Source organism: Thalassophryne amazonica, chromosome 8 (genome assembly GCF_902500255.1).
Source record: "Thalassophryne amazonica chromosome 8, fThaAma1.1, whole genome shotgun sequence".
NCBI classification, from domain to species: Eukaryota; Metazoa; Chordata; class Actinopteri; order Batrachoidiformes; family Batrachoididae; genus Thalassophryne; species Thalassophryne amazonica.
This window is the reverse complement of record NC_047110.1, coordinates 42885266-42907671: the sequence shown is the minus strand read 5'-3', so window position 1 is coordinate 42907671 and position 22406 is coordinate 42885266. Positions and strand designations below refer to the sequence as shown.

At 40.6% G+C, this 22406-nt stretch overlaps 1 protein-coding gene across 2 annotated transcripts in view; it reads right to left on the bottom strand.

Moving 5' to 3' along the window:
- plxnb2b (plexin b2b) overlaps window positions 1-22406 on the bottom strand; it is a 391971-nt gene that overhangs the window by 138457 nt on the left and 231108 nt on the right. For both annotated transcript variants that reach the window (XM_034176072.1, XM_034176073.1), the window contains 4 exons: window positions 15040-16178; window positions 14471-14659; window positions 13836-13961; window positions 5531-5631 (listed from right to left, as the gene is read on the bottom strand). In XM_034176072.1, coding sequence (XP_034031963.1) covers window positions 5531-5631; window positions 13836-13961; window positions 14471-14659; window positions 15040-16176 — 1553 coding nt within the window. In that variant the 5' untranslated portion in view covers window positions 16177-16178. The remainder of the gene's footprint in view (window positions 1-5530; window positions 5632-13835; window positions 13962-14470; window positions 14660-15039; window positions 16179-22406) is intronic.

Below are 22406 nucleotides of genomic sequence, written 5' to 3'. Positions count from 1 at the left end.
AAACATGACCATGGAACTCCACTTGCATGCAAACACCAGATAACCTCTACTCAGTTTAACTTTTAATTCTGTGCATCCGCCCTTTTCAGGTTTCAAATCCCGCAAAACCTCGGAGAGTTCGCCGTGCTGCGAGACCTCAGTAACACTGAGAACTGCATTGAGACGCTCTGATCACGCTGCACTTTAACCGCTGCACACGGACAACAGCATTAACATTGCAACATAAAACTATTTTTATATTGTGCCTAAAACGCTCATGAATACGAGGTCTATTAGAAAAGAAACCGACAGTTTTATTTTTTTTAAAAACTATATGGATTTGAATCACGTGTGATTACATCAGCCAAGCTTGAACCCTCGTGCGCATGCGTTAGTTTTTTCACGCCTGTCGGTGACGTCATTCGCCTGTGAGCACGCCTTGTGGAAGGAGTGGTCCAGCCCCCTCGTCGGATTTTCACTGTCTGAGAATTTGCTGAGAGACTGGCGCTGTGCTTGATCAAAATTTTTTCAAAAACTGTGAAGCACATCCGAGTGGACACCATTTGAGAAATTCAGCTGGTTTTCGGTGAAAATTTTAACGGCTGATGAGAGATTTTGGATTGTTTCTATAGCTGTAAGGACTTCCCACGGAGCGGGACGTCTCACAGCGCTCCGAGGCGACGTCGTCATCCTGTTTCAAGCTGAAAACCTCCAAATTTAAGCCTCTGTTGACCCAGGACGTCGTGAGAGAACAGAGAACTTTCAGAAGAGGTTGGAATCAGCAGTTTATCCGGACATTCCACTGTTAAAGGAGATTTTTTTAATGAAAGATGTTCGGACGGATTGGCGCGTCGGCTCTCAGCCGGCGTGGCGCGTCCGCCACAGGAAAAACACCTCCGTGTTGATAACCATTTGTAAAATCCAGGTGGCTTTTGGTGGCTTTCAGTTGACTGAGTATCTGAGAAATTGTTTAACAGCAGGGCATGTTCCAACTTGTCCTTAAGGCTTCCAACAGAGGTGTTTTTCCTGTGGTCCATTGCTCCAATCTGCTGGTTCGTTGGTTCTTTGCTTCGCTCCTCTTCAGAAGCGGCAACTCCGCTTCTTAACCCCTCTCAAAGCCATTAAAATATGTCAATCGTGCGGATTAAAGTGACTAACTGGGACTCCTGTCTTGTTGCGAGAAAGAAACGAGAACCGTTCTCCATTCCTTCGGTCCAGATAGGCCACTCTCTACTGAGTCAAGTTAGAAAGATAGAGTCTGCTCTGAATTAATAACTTCAAAGAGAATCGCCATTTAAATCAAATGACACCTCTTTCCAAACACTGCAATACAACCAAATAGACTGCAATAAATTAAAATCTTTTTGCCTCCCAAAATGAGATGCCCTGCGCTGACGTGCAGCAGCCCAAGACTGTATGGCTGCAGACCTGCAGACTCCAGCAGCCATCTGAGTACAGCTCAGATGTATGGAGAAACTTTCATGTCTGTCTGAAAGGAAATGATTTTGACAAAAAAAACTGTAGTTTTTGTCAAAACTACAGATTTTGATTATTTTTAATTATGTCCAGAGATCACGGATCCAGAGACCAATTTCATATTTATTTACTTTAAGACTCAATAAAATGCTGACATAGAAAACCTGTAAAACCTAGTACACAGAAAATTCACAGGAGGTATTCATAAGGAAATCGATAAGGAATCGGACTGATAAGCGGAATAATCGTATCAATATCGATAAAATCTTATCAATACCCATCCCTATCCTTGAGTGGCCCCGCCAGATCCCAGACCTGAATCTGCCTGAATATCTCTGGAGAGATCTGAAAATAGCTGTACACATACTCTCCATCCAACCTGATGGAGCTTGAGAAGTGCTGCAAAGAGGAATGGGCAAAACTGGTCAAAAATAGGTATGCCAAAGTTGTGATATCATATTCAAAAAGACTTGATGCTATAATTGCTGTCAGAGGTGCATCAACAAAGTATTGCACAAAGGGTGTGAATACTTACGTACGTGTGAGTTCTTAGTTTTATTTTTAATAAATCTGCAAAAATGTCAATAATGTGAGTACAATTTTAAGGGAAAAAATTAATTTCATCCATTTTGGAATAAGACTGTAACATAACAAAATGTGGAAAAAGTAAAGCGCTGTGAATACTTTCCGGATGCACCGCATTACACTATGACTTGCCCAGTTAGGAGACACATAAAATAAATGCTTGAAAGAGCTGTAACTACTGAGCACACACTACAACATGTTGCTTCCATCTTTACCATACTGCTGCCATAACTGGATGCTACTTGAATAGCAGCTGTGCCTGGAGACACCTTCACAGCCATTACAAACAAGAGCAAAGAATTACAGATAATCATGCCATTTTAACATTTAACAATCAGACTCTGAATCCCCTAAGGCTGGGCAGACACTGTGCAATATTTTCAATCATTGTACTTGGCTCCAGCTCAAACTGTGCGACAAAACCGCAGGGTTTAAAAGTTCAGAGCACACAATTCATGTTCTCACACTGTACAGCCTGATGCTCTGATGCGATCTGACTGCTCACATTGTACGTTCAAAAACCACACGTCGGGCTTGCGTTTCCAGAAGCAAAATGTAACAGAAGCTTTTTTTCTTTTTAAAAAAAAAAATTTATTTCATGCCCATCGCGCATATACGTTCAGTCTCCCCTCACCTGATTCCACTCACTGTGCGCGCTGATAGGCATGAACTTTAATATGATATTAGGTTATTGCGAGGGAACGCAAAAAAAAAACAACAAAAAAAAAAAAACAAGACTTTACATGAGATCACTGCTTGCTCTCTCCGGTGTTTGCACACGCACAGTGCGGGAGGTAATCAGCGCATAGACGCTTGTAGCGCTGCTTCAACAGCGCAGAACCCTTACGAGTCACGACGGCCGACCAAAATATCAAACAGGTTTGATTTTCATCTGACCATACGATTCCCGATCGGGAGGTGGTCATGAGATGTTAAACGCAGCTCGTTACTCCATGTAGACTTGCACGATGCAGGACACACGATTAAGCTGAAACTCGGCGCGATCCAAAAAATTCGCGCAAGAGTGAAAAATCGTCTGAAAAAGGGCCAAAACTCGCACAGTGTAAGCCCAGCCTAAGGAATTCTTTCAACATTTCACAAACATGGCATCCTTTACATGGCATCCTACGCATATTGTAGGCAATTTTGTCTCGCTCAAACTGACAGACAAAAATCAGATTTTTGTACATAGTCTATTTGAATCTGATTCCATGTTGCAAGTCTGAACCATCACAAGTGAATGAAATCAGTTTTATCCGTCTATTTCAAGCCTCATTCATACACAGTTTGAAATACGAATCAAATCACATTTTTAAAAATCCATTTTGGTCTGGACACTCAGACTGGAGTCCTGCTGTGTTCTGTCTAAGAGTTTTCATGCCACGCAAGCTTTATATGGTGAGAGCTGTAGCCTCTCCCACTGCTAATACCCACTGTCGCTTCGCTCCCACCTTGCTTCAGTCAGTTTTCACCCTGGTCCAATAACAATCGCTCAATGCTTACGCCAATAAAAGTAATCAGAATGCTTGACATGAGGTGCAGGGTCGTGCTGTTGGGTGGCTGTAGTTGTTCAGCTGAATGAGCCAATGTGTGAGAGAGAAAAAAAAAGCCTGCATGCACAAAAGCTCAAAATGACGTCTAAATAATAAATGAACAAATAAATAAATAATTAAAAAGTCACAGATTGTGTAACAAAAGTCATAAAAGACAAATTATGTGAAAATATTGAGCAGAGTGCATGTGTGTGTCACACGTCTGACATAACGCTTGTGTGTTTTAGGCTTAATTGTACAAGGATGAGTTCAGAGTCAGTCATGCTTCAGACGCATTGTGTGAATAGGTCTGGTATCACTTTGATATATGAAAGGTGATCCAAAAGATTAAGGTGATGCTCCAGTCTCCATCTCTCCCCCTGCCCCTTCCCCAAATATGTCGCACCACGCTCCACTCATGTGCGCCCTGCTGAACTCTTTATCATTACTATAGCAACCAATGTGGATAAGATAGACAATCAAAATTGCCACATGGACACAGAGTGGACCTGGTCACTTGCTATACATAGGTAATGTGGACAGTCAATCACAGATAAAATTTGAAACAAATATGCATTAAATCTATGAACTGGCAGTCTGAACAAAGCCTCAAACATTTAGCTTCTGGACTTCTTGCACATCTTCAAGACATTTCATCACTCATCCATGTGACTTCAACAGTTTTACAAAGTAAGAAGTGTGGTATCCCCAGTGATACACCCATGGGCAGGAGAGAGTCTATTGCAAAACAAGCAAGGTCAGTTTGTTGAACAAAACAGGTCATTATAAAGAATTCTCTTGAGATTCTTTAAAGTCTACTCATCTCCAGGGCATCTTTCTCTGGTGCTCTCCTACAGATGTGTGAAGTATCCTGTAAACTTCTTGGAGACCAATGGACCACAATATAAGTTGCAGAAAGATCATGTTTTAGACCCCCACCCCACAAGTTGCTGGAAAGGTTTTTCCAGTTTCTCAAAGACCTCTTTTATACTCTTCTCAAAAAAAATCTATGTAGATATTTGGGCACCCCATACTGCACAGAACACCATAAACATCTTTGATGTAGAATCTGATCCTTCAGGATGACAATCTGCCTCAGTGTTTAAAGTGGTTTGATGAAAATACAAATTAATCTTTGTCACGCAGAAGAGACTCTCTTCCCCTGAGGGTATATTTTGGGGATATCACACCAGCTTACTTTTTATAAGTAAAGATGCCACTTGGATGAGTTGCAAAACATCTTCAAGACTAACAAGTCCAGTTGCTGTAAAGGAAAATTTTTGGTAAGAACATGGTAAGAACAAAAAAAACAATACAACTTCAGACTTAGTACATGGTGATGAGTACAATGGATACAGAAAAAAGACCCTAAACAAATCAAAATAAGACTGCAGAAGCAGCATACAATTTGCACCCACGTTAACATAACAGTTTAATTACTGCTACAAAATATATTACTGTATAATAGGAGTTTAATTACTTTTAAGAAATAGAACATATTACTGTATGGAACATGTTTAAACCATCCATGTGAATTTAATGTATTGTTTCTGGAGGAAAGAAACAGAGACACAATGGTTTTTCTGACCCCGTGCCCCCAACACACACAAACATACAATTCTTGATTGCAACCCTGTAAAATACATGATATATGCCATTCCTTCTCCCCTCCAGACCCTGATAAATATAGCCTGATGAGAGTAAATTGCACAGACTGCCTTCGCAGTGTGAAGCTGACAAACAGCTTTAATTCCTTACGGCTGCATGGACAACAGGAGATGGAATATACAGTAAACACAGAGGAGTGCTAAAAGTGTTTGCAATAAAACACTGAACAAATACCCTACTGTGTTTTACAGATGGAACAGGATGTGTGGGTGTTTGTGCTAGTCGGGAATTGTGTGCATGAATTTGTATGTGCATGGATGTGTGTGTGTTTTCATGTGCAAGAGCCTAACCTTCCCTCCAGGACACACCAGCCACAGTAAGGATCCACCAGTTCCATGCATGGCTGGCAGTCATTCTTCAGATGGCACGTCTGCACTGGCACCTTGGTGATCTGCAGTATTATACCATGAAATATGAGGAAACAGTGCAGCTCTGGGGAAGCAATACACCAATTTTAAAGTGTTTAAAGTACAGCTATGAACACGGGGTTAGCTGTGCATATGGTTAATAACACAGTTCAAGGGATGCACATTGTACCTCATGTTTGCTTCCAATATTCCATTACTCTACTACACCCATTCTAAATGTTTATTATGCCCAATATTCACAGCAGAAATATATTGACAGATTATGCACTCAGCCCATTTTCTGTTCGATTTGCATTATTCTAATGAGGAAATAAAATGATCACAAGGTCGCAACAGCAAACACAAATTGTGGGTCATTTTTTTACATTTATTGTAAAGGGGGGAGTGGAATTTTGACTCTCAAAACAGAAGGTAACAGTGTCATCTGTATAATGAAAATTAGTCATACAATATATATAACCAATGTCTTCCTTCCTGTATCACAGCTATAAAATACAACAAGCAGAAATTGGACAGCAAAGAGCTACTTCGGTTCACACGCACATACAAAGATTATTGTGAAAGTTTAATTCCATCACTTTGACAAAACTAATTCCTATAACTTAGCGCCGTATTGAATTAAGTGAAATGAACATTTCGTGCAGTAAGACAAAAGGTCACTTAAGTGCTTCGACCCAGAGGTCAGTCGAGGTGACCTTTGAGGACAAACAAGTCAGTCGAACAGGACTTTTGCAAAGAACATTTACTTTTTAAGTAGGACTGTGAAATATCATACCACCTACGATAATACTAGGGGTACACAGAAGCCAAAGATCAGTTCGTATTTATGGTTTGCTGTCACGGTTCAATACGAGTTCTGTTTTTACATACAGTAGCTTTAATCAGTGAGCAGCACGAGAGCTGCCATCTGCTACAAACACAGACAAAGTGTAAATGTAAACTTTTATCATTCAACATTTAGAAATTAGACTCCATCGCTTATCATTCGCACTGGGATGAATTTATTCTGCACTGCATTGTGTATGATTTTGTTTGCTTTTATGCCGTGCGACGCATGGAGCCAGATTCGCTTCAATATTTTGTCAATTTAAGTTTGTTTTACCTTTGCGCAAATGGCGACATCTCATAAAACCTCAGTTAACTTCTCATCTGTCAAATTTTACAGTAATTCATTCAAAACATCAACTTCTGTCTGGAGCACGGTGGCTTAGTGGTTAGCACTGTTGCCTCACGGCAAGAATATTATTAGCTGAAATAAAAGGATTAATAAATGGAATAGTTTTGACTGTGTTGAATGTTTGGTCTCCAAAGTAAAGGTCAAACAAGGTCGACGTCCATTGAATTCAATGACAGGTGGTATATGTTACCCTGTAACGTGACAACTAAGCATGACAGATGGTGCAAACTATTCCTTATTAGAACCCTATCAACCCAAAACAATAATTTGCATCATTTTTTTTTTTTTAACTGAAACTGAACTAACTAACTATTTACTCTGACCTTTGTCACCTTTTTTGCCGTTTTTACCCCATAACATTCCATCACAGACAGTCCAAACTATACGTTTTTGGAATCGTTATGATCAGACAAATAATGTGATATATTTTTCAACTGGATTGGAGCATTTTTACATTTTGACCTTTGTGTAATTCTTCATTGCCCGTAGCTGGCTACAGCTACCACCCTGTGATGGTTATCATACATTTGTGTAGGCCATGGCACACTGAGGCTGGATTCTAAGTGTTGTTGGGTCACCTTTAGTGGTACCAAAAACCTGCTTGGCCCATGGACTACTAGGACGCTCTCTGGTTGCTTTGAATTGTATACGAATTGGAATATGAATATTACACCTGCAATAAGATTAAGATACAGCTGCACCTCAATCGCCATTTGACGACTGCTGTAAGAACACAGTACGAAGTAGGGCTGCAGCTATCGATTATTTTAGTAATCGAGTATTCTATCGATTATTCTGGTGATTAATCGAGTAATCGGATAAAAAATACTTTTGCATTTTAAAACATTAACAGTCCAGCGCTCTCCCTAAGTAATGGCACAATGTCACTGCGTCATCACGGAGATGATGAAATTTACTGTATCCCTTTCTGTTTTCCTGGGTAATTATTTACTTTTTCACATCTTTACAAGTTTTGGATCTTTCCTGGTATCAGGAGCTCAGCCAAAGTCGGGCCAAAGTCTTGACATTTTGTTGAAATAGCAATGGGTTGTGGCTTTCTGTTTTTTGTTTTCCCCAACTTGTAAAATTTAACTATTTTTATTCATTTATTTATTTATTTATTAAGGTGGCGGACTGGGTCCCTGCATGAATTTCTTTTTAACACTCTCTCTACGATTCAGCCAATGCATTTCATTTTCAGCTGGAGGTTGAACATACAAGTCTCGCAGTCACTGGTTTATTATTATTATTATTTTATTTGAGTTCCCGTGTTTGTGAAGCATTGTGTGTTGCCCAAAAAAGTGAAAATTAAAAAGCGAAACACTCATTGCGAGTCACACAGAAGAAAGAGTGGACTTCTTCCAGGGACTGTTTGTCAGTGTGGCCGGGACGGAGCTGTGTGAGGGCAGTGCTGAGCCACTCACACCGGGCAGAGAGAGGCAGCAGTCGGCTGCCGCGCGTAGAGCAGCCAGCGGATGAAACTGTGTTTTTTTAAAAAACAAACACACTACTTTGCTTTAAATGTACAGTAAGCTATTTTAGATGATCAGCGTGGACTGTCTTTTTCCCAAAAGGCTTTATTTCCCTCTGTTTGTTGCGTTGGAAAGCTGTAGCTTTTGTGCTGATTTGATTAGCGCTTGCTCTACTTCTTCTTCTGTTTGTTTTTCTGGGGACATTACAGCGCCACACACAGGCCTGGCATATGTACTACAACGTTAAACGAAGCTTTGAGGCACAGAATTTGCCTCGAACATTTTTTGTAATCGAATTATTCGAATTACTCGACTAATCGTTTCAGCCCTATACGAAGTGTTCGAATGCAGCTCGAATTTGCCCGAGTGTGGCTCGAATCCTCATACATACAGCATTTGGGCTCATTCGTGCTCTTGTGTGATGGGGGTAATAAGTAATATCACTCTAAATTTGTATGTGATTAAAAAAAAAGCATCGTATTGCAATATCAACAGCTGGGTTTGTATTACAGAATAAGGGGGCAGGAAGATGGAGTAGGTGTGTTTGGCAAGCCTTGCATTTAATTTTTCTCCTGTAAGCTGCCATTTTGGGGAAAGGACATCAAATGCAGAAGTCAGAGTTGAGAAAGCTTTTTTCACGTTATCGAGTAGGAATTCCGGGCTCTGGTAAAGTTCACTTTTTCCTACTTGGAAGTCCCAGTTTCCATTTTATGCAGATGTAGCCATGGAAACTGTCATTGTATAGAGCCCGTCCCATAAGCAGATAAACGTTTATGGTGATGTTTAAACTGGTGGGCTTGAGACTAGAAGATCCTCAGTTCAAACCCCTGTCAGACTGTTAAAATCACTCCGGGCCCTTAGGAAGGTCTTTAATTGTATTCTGACATCGGCGTGCAAGTGTGTGTATGAATGAAACACTTTATAAATGCAGTCCATTTAGCATTTATGATTGGGTCTAAATCAGGGAGTCAGACTATTTTGTCAGAGCAAATCAAATATGATTTCACATTCCCTTGGTTCACAGGCTAGTAACATGCTAAATCAATAAAGCTAAAATAGGACTCACTCATGCATTGTTCTTGTTTTATGAACACAACATGTCACCCATAATGACCTTAGGATAACTACATGTCAGAAATTTTCTGGTGATGAAAAAGGGAAATAACTGTACACCAGTGTAATTTGGTATATAGGATGAATTCCATCAACTGTTTCTTCATGTAAATATAAACCATGTTCAGCTGTTAAAACAAGAATATGACAATAATGAAGTGTGTTTTAATCGTCTACCTTCTTTTCTCTGTTTTTGAGATTTAACAATGGAATTACCGTATTTTCCGGACTATAAGTCACACTTTTTTACATGTTTTGGCCGGGGGTGCGACCTATACTCCGGTGCGACTTATAAATGAAAAATATACCGGTAGGATCTCAATTAATTTACTGTAACAAAACAATTTTACGTGACAGAGTCGATCTATGTTTTAAAATGGCCACCGGAAAAGGAAATGCAATGCATCATGGGCACTGTAGTATGACGGCCATCCTATAGTTCACGCTGGTCGCGATAACCAATCAGAGAACAGAACTTTGGATGTGTATTCCTCACCTCACCCACAGCGTGTGAAGCTGACGAACTCGGTGCTTGCTGTTATTCCGGCTTGGCGAACAGAACAGCTTCAACCCTTGGATATCAATGTGAGCAGAGTGTTTAAGTTGACGCTGAGAGCTGCGTGGGAGCATTGGGTGAGCGACGGCGGAGGATTAGCGTGTGCACTTGGAAGGAGCTGGTGTCGATGATTGTGAAAAGCGTTTGAAGCAGACGAACATGGTGTTTATTCCGGGACGGCTAACAAGACAGCTTCAACCCTTGGATATCACTGTGAGCAGAGTTGACGCTGAGAGCTGCATGGGAGCACTGAGCGACGGCGGAGGATTAGCGTCTCCACTTGGAAGGAGCTGGATCGACACCGCTGGGTGGTCATGAGCTGCGCAGGTAGGCGCTGCATGGTTCGGCTCGCAATGTGGTCCGCAAAATACAAACATATCCGTAGGTAAAATGCAGCTCACAAGAGGGCACTCAAGGCTTGTGTAACTGTTCCTGCGACTTCTGACTACCATAGAAAAATAAAAATTTTAACGTTACTGATAACATAACAAGACAACGGAGAAGGCCCGAAAAAATGCCACCAAAAAGAAAATCATACTCTGCAGATTACAAGTTGCGACTGGTGAAATATGCATCCGAAAACGGTAGCCGTCACAATATTATCATCTGAACTTTTCATGTTAACATACCTGTATGTCCATGGGACTTATAGTCCAGTGGACCTTATTTATGGTTTATTTTTCTTTATAATGGGTAAAGTGGCTGGTGCGACTTATACTCCGGTGCGACTTATTTATGGTTTGTTTTTCTTTATAATGGATAAAGTGGCTGGTGCGACTTATACTCCGGTGCGACTTATAGTCCGGAAAATACGGTAATTAGAAATCTGAATAAATCACTGCAGTAATACTCATTACGTTATGTTTATTACCTCATACAGAATGGATAAAATTATTGACGCCATATATTTATAAGACTAGTGTATTTTACAATTTGGGGCATTTCAAGATTTTCTGTAATTTGGTTTTAGTTGTGCACTCGTGTTTGCATACCTGTTAAAACTGATGTGATATTTTAGAGCAGGCATGTCAATCAAAATTAGGCCAAAACACACACTGCAAGTTAAAGCTCACGCCACTTCCTTTTATGTTATTAAAAATTTTGTGAGGTATATTTTAATTTATAAAACAATTGAACACATTACATTTTCTTTCAAATACGCACAATTTTAAAAATTGTATTGCATACAGTGGGGAAAATAAGTATTTGACCCCCTGTCAGTTTTCCAGGTTTTCCCACCTACAAAGAATGGAGAGGTCTGTAATTTTTATCGTAGGTACACTTCAACTGTGAGAGACAGAATGTGAAAAAAAAATCCAGTAAATCACACTGTATGATTTTTAAATAATTAATTAGCATTTTATTGCATAAAATAATTATTTGACCCCCTAGAAAAACAGAGCTTAACAATTGGTACAGAAACATTTGCCTGCCATTTCAGAGGTCAGACGTTTCCTGTAGTTCTTGACCAAGTTTTCACACACTGCAGCAGGGATTTTGGTCCACTCCTCCATACAGATCTTCTCTAGATCTTTCAGGCTTGGAGTTTCAGCTCCCTCCAAAGATTTTCTATTGAGTTCAAGTCTGGAGACTAGCCAGGCCACTCCAGGACCTTGAAATGCTTCTTGCGGAGCCCCTCCTTAGTTACCCTGGCTGTGTGTTTGGGGTCATTGTCATGCTGGAAGACCCAGCCATGACCCATCTTCAATGCTCTTATTGGGGGAAGGAGGTTTTTTGCCAAAATCTCACAATACATGACCCCATCCATCCTCCCTTCAATACGGTGCAGTCATCCTGTCCCTTTTGCAGAAGAGCACCCCCAGAGTATGATGTTTCCACCCCCATGCTTCATGGTTGGGATGGTTTTCTTGGGGTTGTTCTCATCCTCTAAACACGGTAAGTGGAGTTGATTCCACAAAGCTCTATTTTGGTCTCATCTGACCACATGACCTTCTCCCATGCCTCCTCTGGCTCATTCAGATGGTCAATGGTGAACTTCAAACGGGTCTGGACATGTTCTGGCTTGAGCAGGGGGACCTTGCTGCCCTGCAGGATTTTAAACCATGACAGCATCATGTGTTTCTAATGTAATCTTTGTGACTGTGGTCCCAGCTCTCTTCAGGTCATTGACCAGGTCCTCCTGTGTAGTTCTGAGTTTTCTTGGAATCATCCTTACCCCACAAAGTGAGATCTTGCATGGAATCCCAGACCAAGGGAGACTGACAGTCATCTTGTGTTTCTTCCACTTTCTAATAAATAATCATAACAGTTGTTGTCGTCTACCAAGCTGCTTGCCTGTTGTCCTGTAGTCCATCCCAGCCTTGTGCAGGTCTACAGTTTTGTCCCTGGTGTCCTTACACAGCTCATTGGTCTTGGCTATGGTGGACAGGTTGGAGTGTGATTGATTGAGTGTGTGAACAGATGTCTTTTATACAGGTAACAAGTTCAAACAGGTGCAATTAATACAGGTAAAGAGTGCAGAATAAGAGGGCTTCTTAAAGAAAAATTAACAGGTCTGTGAGAGCCAGAGTTCTTGCTGGTTGGTAGAGGGTCAAATACATATTTTAGATATTCAAATGCAAATTAATTATTTAAAAATCATACAATGTGATTTTCAGGATTTTTTTTTTTTTTTAGATTCTGTCTCTCAGAGTTGATGTGTACCTACAATAAAAATTACAGACCTCTCCATTCTCTGTAGGTGGGAAAACCTGCAAAACTGACAGGGGGTCAAATACTTATTTTCCCCACTGTAAATACTCCAAACGTGAAATGCACTGATATCCAATTACTGTTAGCTGAGGGATGCAAATGTGATTAGGCAGATATGATGGTGGCAGTAAAAATGTTGACTGTTATCATCTGCCACATAACAGCAAATTCCTCTGAAACAGATTGTGTTAGTTTTTCTGTGTTGGTTGTTAATCTGTCCATGGTATTTGCAAGTTCTCTGTCCATACCCTGCATTATGTTTTTGTTTGTTTGGTTGTTTTTTCCCCCCCAAATCTGGATGTCTTCCAGAGATAGGGCTGCAATAGCTTCGCTCCAGCATCCGTCCAAATGAAGTTTTATTTGCGGTCTTCATTTGTCTGCCCACTAAAGCCATTTTACTCAGTCATAAGCATTCGAAATGTACCAGCTGCAGAGTCAAAACAGCCTCAAGCTCTAAACAAAGTTACTGTAAATGACGCTGTACCACCACATGGCACCATTGAAGGCTCTCTGGGTTGTGTCAATCCACCTATTTACACATGATGGCACTGATCAACACTGTGTTAGCATCCTCAGTTTGAGGGAGCTAGATATGCCAAAGTACAAATTTACACAGCTTAGTATGGAAGCACACATTTTTGGTGATGTGACAGTGCGAAGGCACACTGTGGCTTCCAATCGTGCCATAGAGAGAACCAATAATGCTAATAAAGTTCACACTTTCAATGTCAGAAAAGGAGAGTTGCGCCAAATGAAACTGATAATGCTACACAACACAACACTGCAACAGCTGTGCTAGTACTGTGGTCCAGTTAAATGGTAAGCCATGCACTGCCAATAGTTTTTTTCCACCCCATTTCAAGCTAATGTTAAACTTTGGGTATTTCTTCCCCCTATTCCAACCTTACTCAGAGGAGGTGTTCCACTGCTGGACTGTCTACAGGACAATGCAACAGCCTTAAGGATGAATGCTTTCAGATCCATGCTTGAAGTACTGTAAATATTTGCCATATTTTCAGAATGCGTTTGAAAAGAAACTTTTTGCTTAATACCACTGTGTGGCTGTCACAGCTGAAAATACTACCCTGCAGAAGAGACTATTAAAAAGCCGAGGTCAATAGCACCAATCAATACACAACAGTACAGAACCTTAAAATTTACTGATGGTGTGAACAGGGTTTTTCCCGACTGACGTACCTTTCTCTCTGTGGTTATGTAGAGGTGAGTCCCATTGCGGTCAAAGAAAAGGTTTCTGTTGACCTTCTCTCCCATGTTGTCACCAGGAATCTTGCTGTACATATTTTTGGTGTTATTTAGGTGTACCTGTAAGCAAAATAAAGATATTAGTATTGTGCTCTGCCTCAACCGAGTGGCAAATTTTCTCCTAAATACTCTCAATTTTTTACAGGTAAACTACTAGCGACATCAGTCCTACTTTAGGAAGTCCTATGTAGTCCCTGAGGCCCATGAGTGGTTATAAAGTTAAGGCAAATAAGCCATGTAGGTTTTGTACAGATAACGCCATGTACATAGACTGGAAGTGTCACCAGTCTGTATCACTGTATGGTACTAAGAGGACCGTGTAGCTATGACTTTATGAACATTTTTCACAGCAGAAAAAAAGATCCTTGAGAATTTCTCATTGCTCTGCTCCCATGCTCTGATTCTCAAGATGGGCAAGTTAGGAGGACGTTTTGGGACCACAACAGCACCATTCGCTTGCCAGTGTTGAGCAGTCAAGCCTTACTGTTGATCCCGGAATAGTTCAACTCCTATTCACTGAGCAATTTGCACTGCAAAAACATTAAATACAAAATGAGAACAAACTCTACCTTGATGACCTCTCCATGACTGTTCCCCAAGAAGGCAATAGTGTGTTCGTTCTCCACGGCAACAGCCACAGCCGTCAGCGGGACTTTACTGATAAAGGCTGCATGGGCTTTTAAGGCAAATGTTGGCTTGCTGGCGAGAGGAGAAGGAAGAAAATCTGCACCACACTTGTATTTTTCCAACTTATCCTTCTGTAATGTGAAAAGAGAGCAGGGGAAGGATGAAACATAATGTCCTTTTATCTGTAACTGCATGAGTGCGGCAATCAACCTGCTAGCAGTGCTGCAGGTGGTACTGAACACACTGAATTGTTTAAAGATGAACTGAAGAAAAGAGAGCGAGAGCAATATGCAAGGAGGAAAAATGTGTGACAGAATGAAAGTTACAGAAAGACAGAATGATCCAAAGGACCTGCTTCAGAACAAAGCAAACGCTAAGATGAAAAGTAAATTCTGGTGCATCTGTGAATCATTGATAACACCAAAGAGAATTTTCAAAAATACATTACATTTAGTTATCCAAAACAGTTCTTTTTTCAGTGAGTAAATTACTGAACCAAAGGAGCACTTACTGATACTGTTGATGTGCAGAATTCATTATTTTTGGATGAATAGGGTATGTCTACAGCAGGCAGTCCAGAAATTTTCCCAGAGTCACAGTAGCAGGCGCTAATAATATCCATCAGCTGCTTATTAATAGCGTTGAGTGGGTACATGCAAAGAGCTGAGCTGGTGTCATCGCCATCATCTGGACTGGCCACCATGAACAGAACTTTGTTCCAGGGGAAGACCTTTCCATAGAGGCCTGATTCTGTTATGCTAAGTGCCAACTTTTCTCCTGGAAAAGCCATGTATGCAGCTTGGACTTTGTTGTAGAGGTTATTTGGACCACAGTTTAACTGGAGCTCAGTGTAGGAATAGTAATGAGGATCATTGTCACAAAGACGAGACACAAAGGTCAGGTTTTTGTTATCTGTACCATCGAGTGACCGGGAAAAAAGGAAATAAATAAAATCACCTTCTTTAAAGGCATGGCGGAAGTCGTGCAAATATTTGGGGACAAATGGTGTGGTTTGTACTGCAGATGCTTCAATGATGTTCTCAAACACTTCCCATTCATTATCTTTATAGCCCTGAAGGATGCGCGTGCTGATGAGTTTTGTACTGTCCAGGGACCCATAGCCCTTCCCAACAAAGAACACACTGAGAATTTGGTCATCTTTTGTGAAGTTGGACATGACACCCACCACATTCACACTGTCCTCTATGCTAGCCACATAAGTCTTCTCCCCATTACTGTCACAGGAATACACCTCTTGTCCCACGTTGGTCAGGTTGAGAAGGGAGCAGATTCCCCTGTAGCGGCTACCACACACTATGAGTGAGCCATTAGACGGATGGACCAGTAGAAGCTTGTTGAGGTTGGGCATTGGTTTTATGTCCTGGCAAGTTGAAGCAGGAGGTGTACATGCCCGAGAATCCTCTTTGGGACCAGTCTTTGCCTGGGCTTCCAAGACAAGAGAAGGTCCCAATTGGAAGATGTAGTTGACCGCCCCCAGGTAGATGCGACCAGTCTCTGGGTCTTGTACCACATTGTTTATGAGCGTCTCTGATGAGAAAGCTGGAAACAGAGTGTTGCTGCTCTCCTCCTGAGCTTGTGACCATGACGGAAAGAAGAAGAGAACGAGCAGAGAAAGCCACCTTGCCATCTCTAGAGAAAACAAGAAAGGGAAAGACATTTGTTCAGCACAGTAAAATTCACAAATAAATGCACACAAATTCAAAGGGGTCCTCTTGGGTGTAAACATTTGGAATGAGCTGAAACAGCCATAAAATCTGATTTTAAAAATGACATGTATACATGACTTTCTCAAACAGTCCCATTTCATTTCTAAAAACTGATATTCAGGCAGGTCACGAGTCGTCATTTATGAGCAAGGCGACCTATGAAGATCTTTGACAATGGAGAGCATTTGCAGCATTAAATTACTGTACTTTATGAAACATTTAGGCCATGTCATGTGCCTAAAATGTTTTAAAATGAAAGGCTGCCACTTATCTAATATTTATACATGAATGTAAACAAGCAGAGGTGGCCTTGGTGGTCACTAGTTGTAGGTTTTGCAAATGAAAGATACTGAAAAACCTCATTTCAAGCTGTGTTTTCACAGGCCTATTTCCGAGGGCATTTTTTGGACAATTCACTCGCCTCGCATAAATGTTTTTATTATTGCTGTTAAAAGCTCACCCTGTATCCCACAATCAAGTGGTATGTCTCTTTTTTTCTGGACAACCTGTACTTTCAGAATATATATGTATAGTGGTGTTTTATAAGTGTAATAAAGGTTTACAATTAGAAATAAAAAAAAAGCGGGAAATAATTTTCACACACATTTATTCAAAACACACAGCAAACTATAATAAACAACTATTTTGACATTTTATACAGGTAGTTTGGGTTCTTGTACAAAAGAATGTACAAAATAAAGGTTCTAACACAAATGCACATTTTGAACAATATATACAAAATGGTTTATGTGTTTTGTTTGTCTTCATGCCACATCTCAAAGCAATTCTCTCTGCTATTACACAAAGGGTTACAACACAAATATTTTAATTCCATGGAGTTGACTCCCTCTTGGAATGTGTTTCTGCACTGTAAACAACCTATCTTTACAGTTTGAGGCCCTGTTCACCCCCCCATTTCATCCATATGCGTAAACGGCCCTTTATGAGTGAGCGAGAGAGGCTTATTCAACAATATTCACTTCATTCCTTACAGTGACACTCTTTAGTCCACCACGTGAGGTTGTATGAGGCCCTCTTACGCTGATCACTTCCATTTATATGTGCAATGCTGCGCTTTTACGCATGGAGCCAGCAGCCAGAGGGCTATTCAAACAGCATTCACATGCCAAAAAGTAAAACATCACTGCTCCTAACAATTTTTGGCCTACCATGTGAGACTGCTCTGTCCTACGATTGGATATTGGAAACCCATGTGACGGTGAACCAATTCCGACACTCATACTGTGCACGGCATCACACAGCTTCTATTAGGACTACACGCATGGGGGATGGCTGAACCAAAGTAGGAGGAGTGTACTTTTCAGCAAAAAAAAAAAGTTTCTATCTAATGTCATTAAAAAACGGCGTATCATTTAATAAAACTTGCATACAACGGTGCCGACCCGAGAGGGTTAATGTGAATGGAGGGCCAAGGCCTAAACATGAATGTTGATGTTTTGCTAATTACATACAAATAAATGCATTCGATTTTATAGAAAATTAACATTCTAAATCAGAAAGAAAATTTTGAAATAATAAGTATACTAGGGTGTAAATCAGCTTTATAGTAATTTACTAAGGTTGCAGAGAACAGCCCTGGCTGAGAAACCAAGGAGAAGGAAGAAGTCTGCTTTGGCCTCAAAATCCTTCTTGTGGGGTTGTATGGATTTGTAACAGTTAATAAAATTTTAGAATATACCTGCAGCTAATGAATTAGAAAATACTGGGTGATTTCTCTGATGTATTACATTTCTATGCAGAAACTGCGTGTCTAACTGGCGAACACAGCTGCAACTAATCTTCATTAATCCAGCATCCACTAACCATCCAGCAGGTGGCAAACCTGTGTATGAGATGTTGCACAGGCAAAACAAACTTGCTTTTTCAATCTGTCTGGTTCCTCAAAGTTTACCAGATGTGAATGGTGTTGTCATTTGAAGTCCTTTTAATTTCATGAGTTCCAATGTGTGAGCATTTATTGGGTTTAAGTTACTGGAACAACGTTGAGGGGATGGACTCTTTCATTCATTTATCTATTCAGTCGCTGCTGCATTTTATACTGAAAAATGGAAAAATAAGTCAATTATGTTTCTCCCTTGTTTCACCTGGGGTCACCACGGCAGATCTGAGCTGGATCTGCATGTTGATTTGGCACAGGTTTTACACCGGAAACAAGTGCACTTAACTGCGACCACCACCAAAAAAGTGACAAATATATACATCAATTGCTATGATCACAATGTGTCCAAATAACAATTTCCTTATGTCATTTCGTATCTCATGTTTCTTGTTGAGAAACATAATTATGTTATTTGGACATATTCTGATCTTGTGCACAACAGATGTTTTCAGTGCACAGGATACATGCCTATGCTTTGTCAAAGCCTACAAAAAAAAAGCGCTAATCAAATACTGTGTTATAGGCTCACCTCCCTGATCCACACTTTAAAAGCCTGTTAATTTTTTGTTATTTGTTTTCTTCCTTTGCTTAACATGGGATACAGGGAATGCCTGATCTCAAACTAACACATAAAAGCCTATTTTTAAAACACCGGCTCAGCGCCAACTCTATTTGCACTTTATCCACAACACAAGCACAATGTGCTCAGGAAGTACACTGCTTTGCCTTCAGACACATGACCACACAATCGCCCCCTGTAGAACGTGGGCAACGTCGTGTCCTGTCTCAGAGCTGGTGCCAGTGGCGTCCTTCATTTCCTACTGTTTGGCCAGGCTATGGTAAATACGGACCTGCAGTTGGCTCTGAAGCAGCTACTGCACACACTGCAAAGTGTGATGATGTTTGCAGGCACCGGGATCATGGAGCTTGCATATTATTCCACTCTGTCCAGTAGAACTCTGCTTTCACCAATTGAGCCCAACATTCAAATAAAAACCAGTCATACAAACAGAAGCGTTATAGTATGTGATCCTGTCTATCCCTGACTGAACCGAGTGGGGAAACCACTGATTAGACGTTTGCCCTGGAGGCCTAGTTCATTTCCCTGGCAACTCCCCTTTGCATTGAAGTGCCTGCTGCATGATTTGGTGATTTTATTTTTCCTCCCACATTAAACGCTCAAATCCGTCCTTTCCCAACCCACTACACAAGCTAATCTATCAAGCCCTTATCAATTTGTGCAATAAATATTTCCATTTAAACTGAAATAATACAATAAAATCCCTGTTTGTGCAAATTTGGGAAAGAAATGTCTGAACGATAATTGGTCATTTACGAGTTGTATTAAGTGAGAGGGCGGTCACCATATTGTCAACATTTAATCAGAAGATGTTGACTCGTGTAAAAGAAACAACAGTAAATGGACTTGACTGCATTTATATTGTGCTTTCATGCTTCAAAGCATTCTACAGTAGCCTCACATTCACACACACATCATTGTCAGGGTGCTGCCATGCAAGGCAGCTCAATTGCACAACAGAAACAACTTGGATATGAAGGACGTTACCCAAGGACCCATGGTGATTTTCCAGTCTGATGGTGATTTGAACCAAGTATACTTTTGTCACAAGCCCACCACTTTACCCACTTGACCATCACCTCGACCTTACATGCACAAAACACACAAGTGCAAGCCCTACCAAAGCTCAACAACAGTGTCAGATTGAAGATCTTCCATAGTAACTCTCTGTCAAATTTCCAAGTATGCATGACACACACGCACACACACACACACACACACACACACACACACACACACACACACACACACACACACACACACACACACACACACACACACACACTAATTCAATTGTCTCTGCTATAACTATATATAAATAGAGTATCTCATCAATAGTTTTACATCCTCATTGAAGACAACTTTGGATGCTGTAGCTCCTCTGAAAAAGAGAGCCTTAAATCAGAAGTGCCTGACTCCGTGGTATAACTCACAAACTTGCAGCTTAAAGCAGATAACCCGTAAGTTGGAGAGGAAGATCTTCACTTAGCCTGCAAAAAGAGTTTGTTGATCTATAAAAAAGCCCTCCGTAAAGCTAGGACATCTTACTACTCATCACTAATTGAAGAAAATAAGAACAACCCCAGGTTTCTTTTCAGCACTGTAGCCAGGCTGACAGAGTCAGAGCTCTATTGAGCTGAGTATTCCTTTAACTTTAACTAGTAATGACTTCATGACTTTCTTTGCTAATAAAATTTTAACTATTAGAGAAAAAATTACTCATAACCATCCCAAAGACATATCGTTATCTTTGGCTGCTTTCAGTGATGCCGGTATTTGGTTAGACTCTTTCTCTCCGATTGTTCTGTCTGAGTTATTTTCATTAGTTACTTCCTCCAAACCATCAACATGTCTATTAGACCCCATTCCTACCAGGCTGCTCAAGGAAGCATTACCATTAATTAATGCTTCGATCTTAAATATGATCAATCTATCTTTATTAGTTGGCTATGTACCACAGGCTTTTAAGGTGGCAGTAATTAAACCATTACTTAAAAAGCCATCACTTGACCCAGCTATCTTAGCTAATTATAGGCCAATCTCCAACCTTCCTTTTCTCTCAAAAATTCTTGAAAGGGTAGTTGTAAAACAGCTAACTTATCATCTGCAGAGGAATGGTCTATTTGAAGAGTTTCAATTAGGTTTTAGAATTCATCATAGTACAGAAACAGCATTAGTGAAGGTTACAAATGATCTTCTTATGGCCTCAGACAGTGGACTCATCTCTGTGCTTGTTCTGTTAGACCTCAGTGCTGCTTTTGATACTGTTGACCATAAAATTTTATTACAGAGATTAGAGCATGCCATAGGTATTAAAGGCACTGCGCTGCGGTGGTTTGAATCATATTTATCTAATAGATTACAATTTGTTCATGTAAATGGGGAATCTTCTTCACAGACTATGGTTAATTATGGCGTTCCACAAGGTTCTGTGCTAGGACCAATTTTATTCACTTTATACATGTTTCCCTTAGGCAGTATTATTAGACAGCATTGCTTAAATTTTCATTGTTACACAGATGATACCCAGCTTTATCTATCCATGAAGCCAGAGGACACACACCAATTAGCTAAACTGCAGGACTGTCTTACAGACATAAAGACATGGATGACCTCTAATTTCCTGCTTTTAAACTCAGATAAAACTGAAGTTATTGTACTTGGCCCCACAAATCTTAGAAACATGGTGTCTAACCAGATCCTTACTCTGGATGGCATTACCCTGACCTCTAGCAATACTGTGAGAAATCGTGGAGTCATTTTTGATCAGGATATGTCATTCAATGCTCATATTAAACAAATATGTAGGACTGCTTTTTTGCATTTGCGCAATATCTCTAAAATTAGAAAGGTCTTGTCTAAGAGTGATGCTGAAAAACTAATTCATGCATTTATTTTCTCTAGGCTGGACTACTGTAATTCATTATTATCAGGTTGTCCTAAAAGTTCCCTGAAAAGCCTTCAGTTAATTCAAAATGCTGCAGCTAGAGTAGTGATGGGGACTAGAAGGAGAGAGCATATCTCACCCATATTGGCCTCTCTTCATTGGCTTCCTGTTAATTCTAGAATAGAATTTAAAATTCTTCTTCTTACTTATAAGGTTTTGAATAATCAGGTCCCATCTTATCTTAGGGACCTCATAGTACCATATCACCCCAATAGAGCGCTTTGCTCTCAGACTGCAGGCTTACTTGTAGTTCCTAGGGTTTGTAAGAGTAGAATGGGAGGCAGAGCCTTCAGCTTTCAGGCTCCTCTCCTCTGGAACCAGCTCCCAATTCAGATCAGGGAGACAGACACCCTCTCTACTTTTAAGATTTGGCTTAAAACTTTCCTTTTTGCTAAAGCTTATAGTTAGGGCTGGATCAGGTGACCCTGAACCATCCCTTAGTTATGCTGCTATAGACTTAGACTGCTGGGGGGTTCCCATGATGCACAGAGTGTTTCTTTCTCTTTTTGCTCTGTATGCACCACTCTGCATTTAATCATTAGTGATCGATCTCTGCTCCCCTCCACAGCATGTCTTTTTCCTGGTTCTCTCCCTCAGCCCCAACCAGTCCCAGCAGAAGACTGCCCCTCCCTGAGCCTGGTTCTGCTGGAGGTTTCTTCCTGTTAAAACAGAGTTTTTCCTTCCCACTGTCGCCAAGTGCTTGCTCACAGGGGGTCGTTTTGAC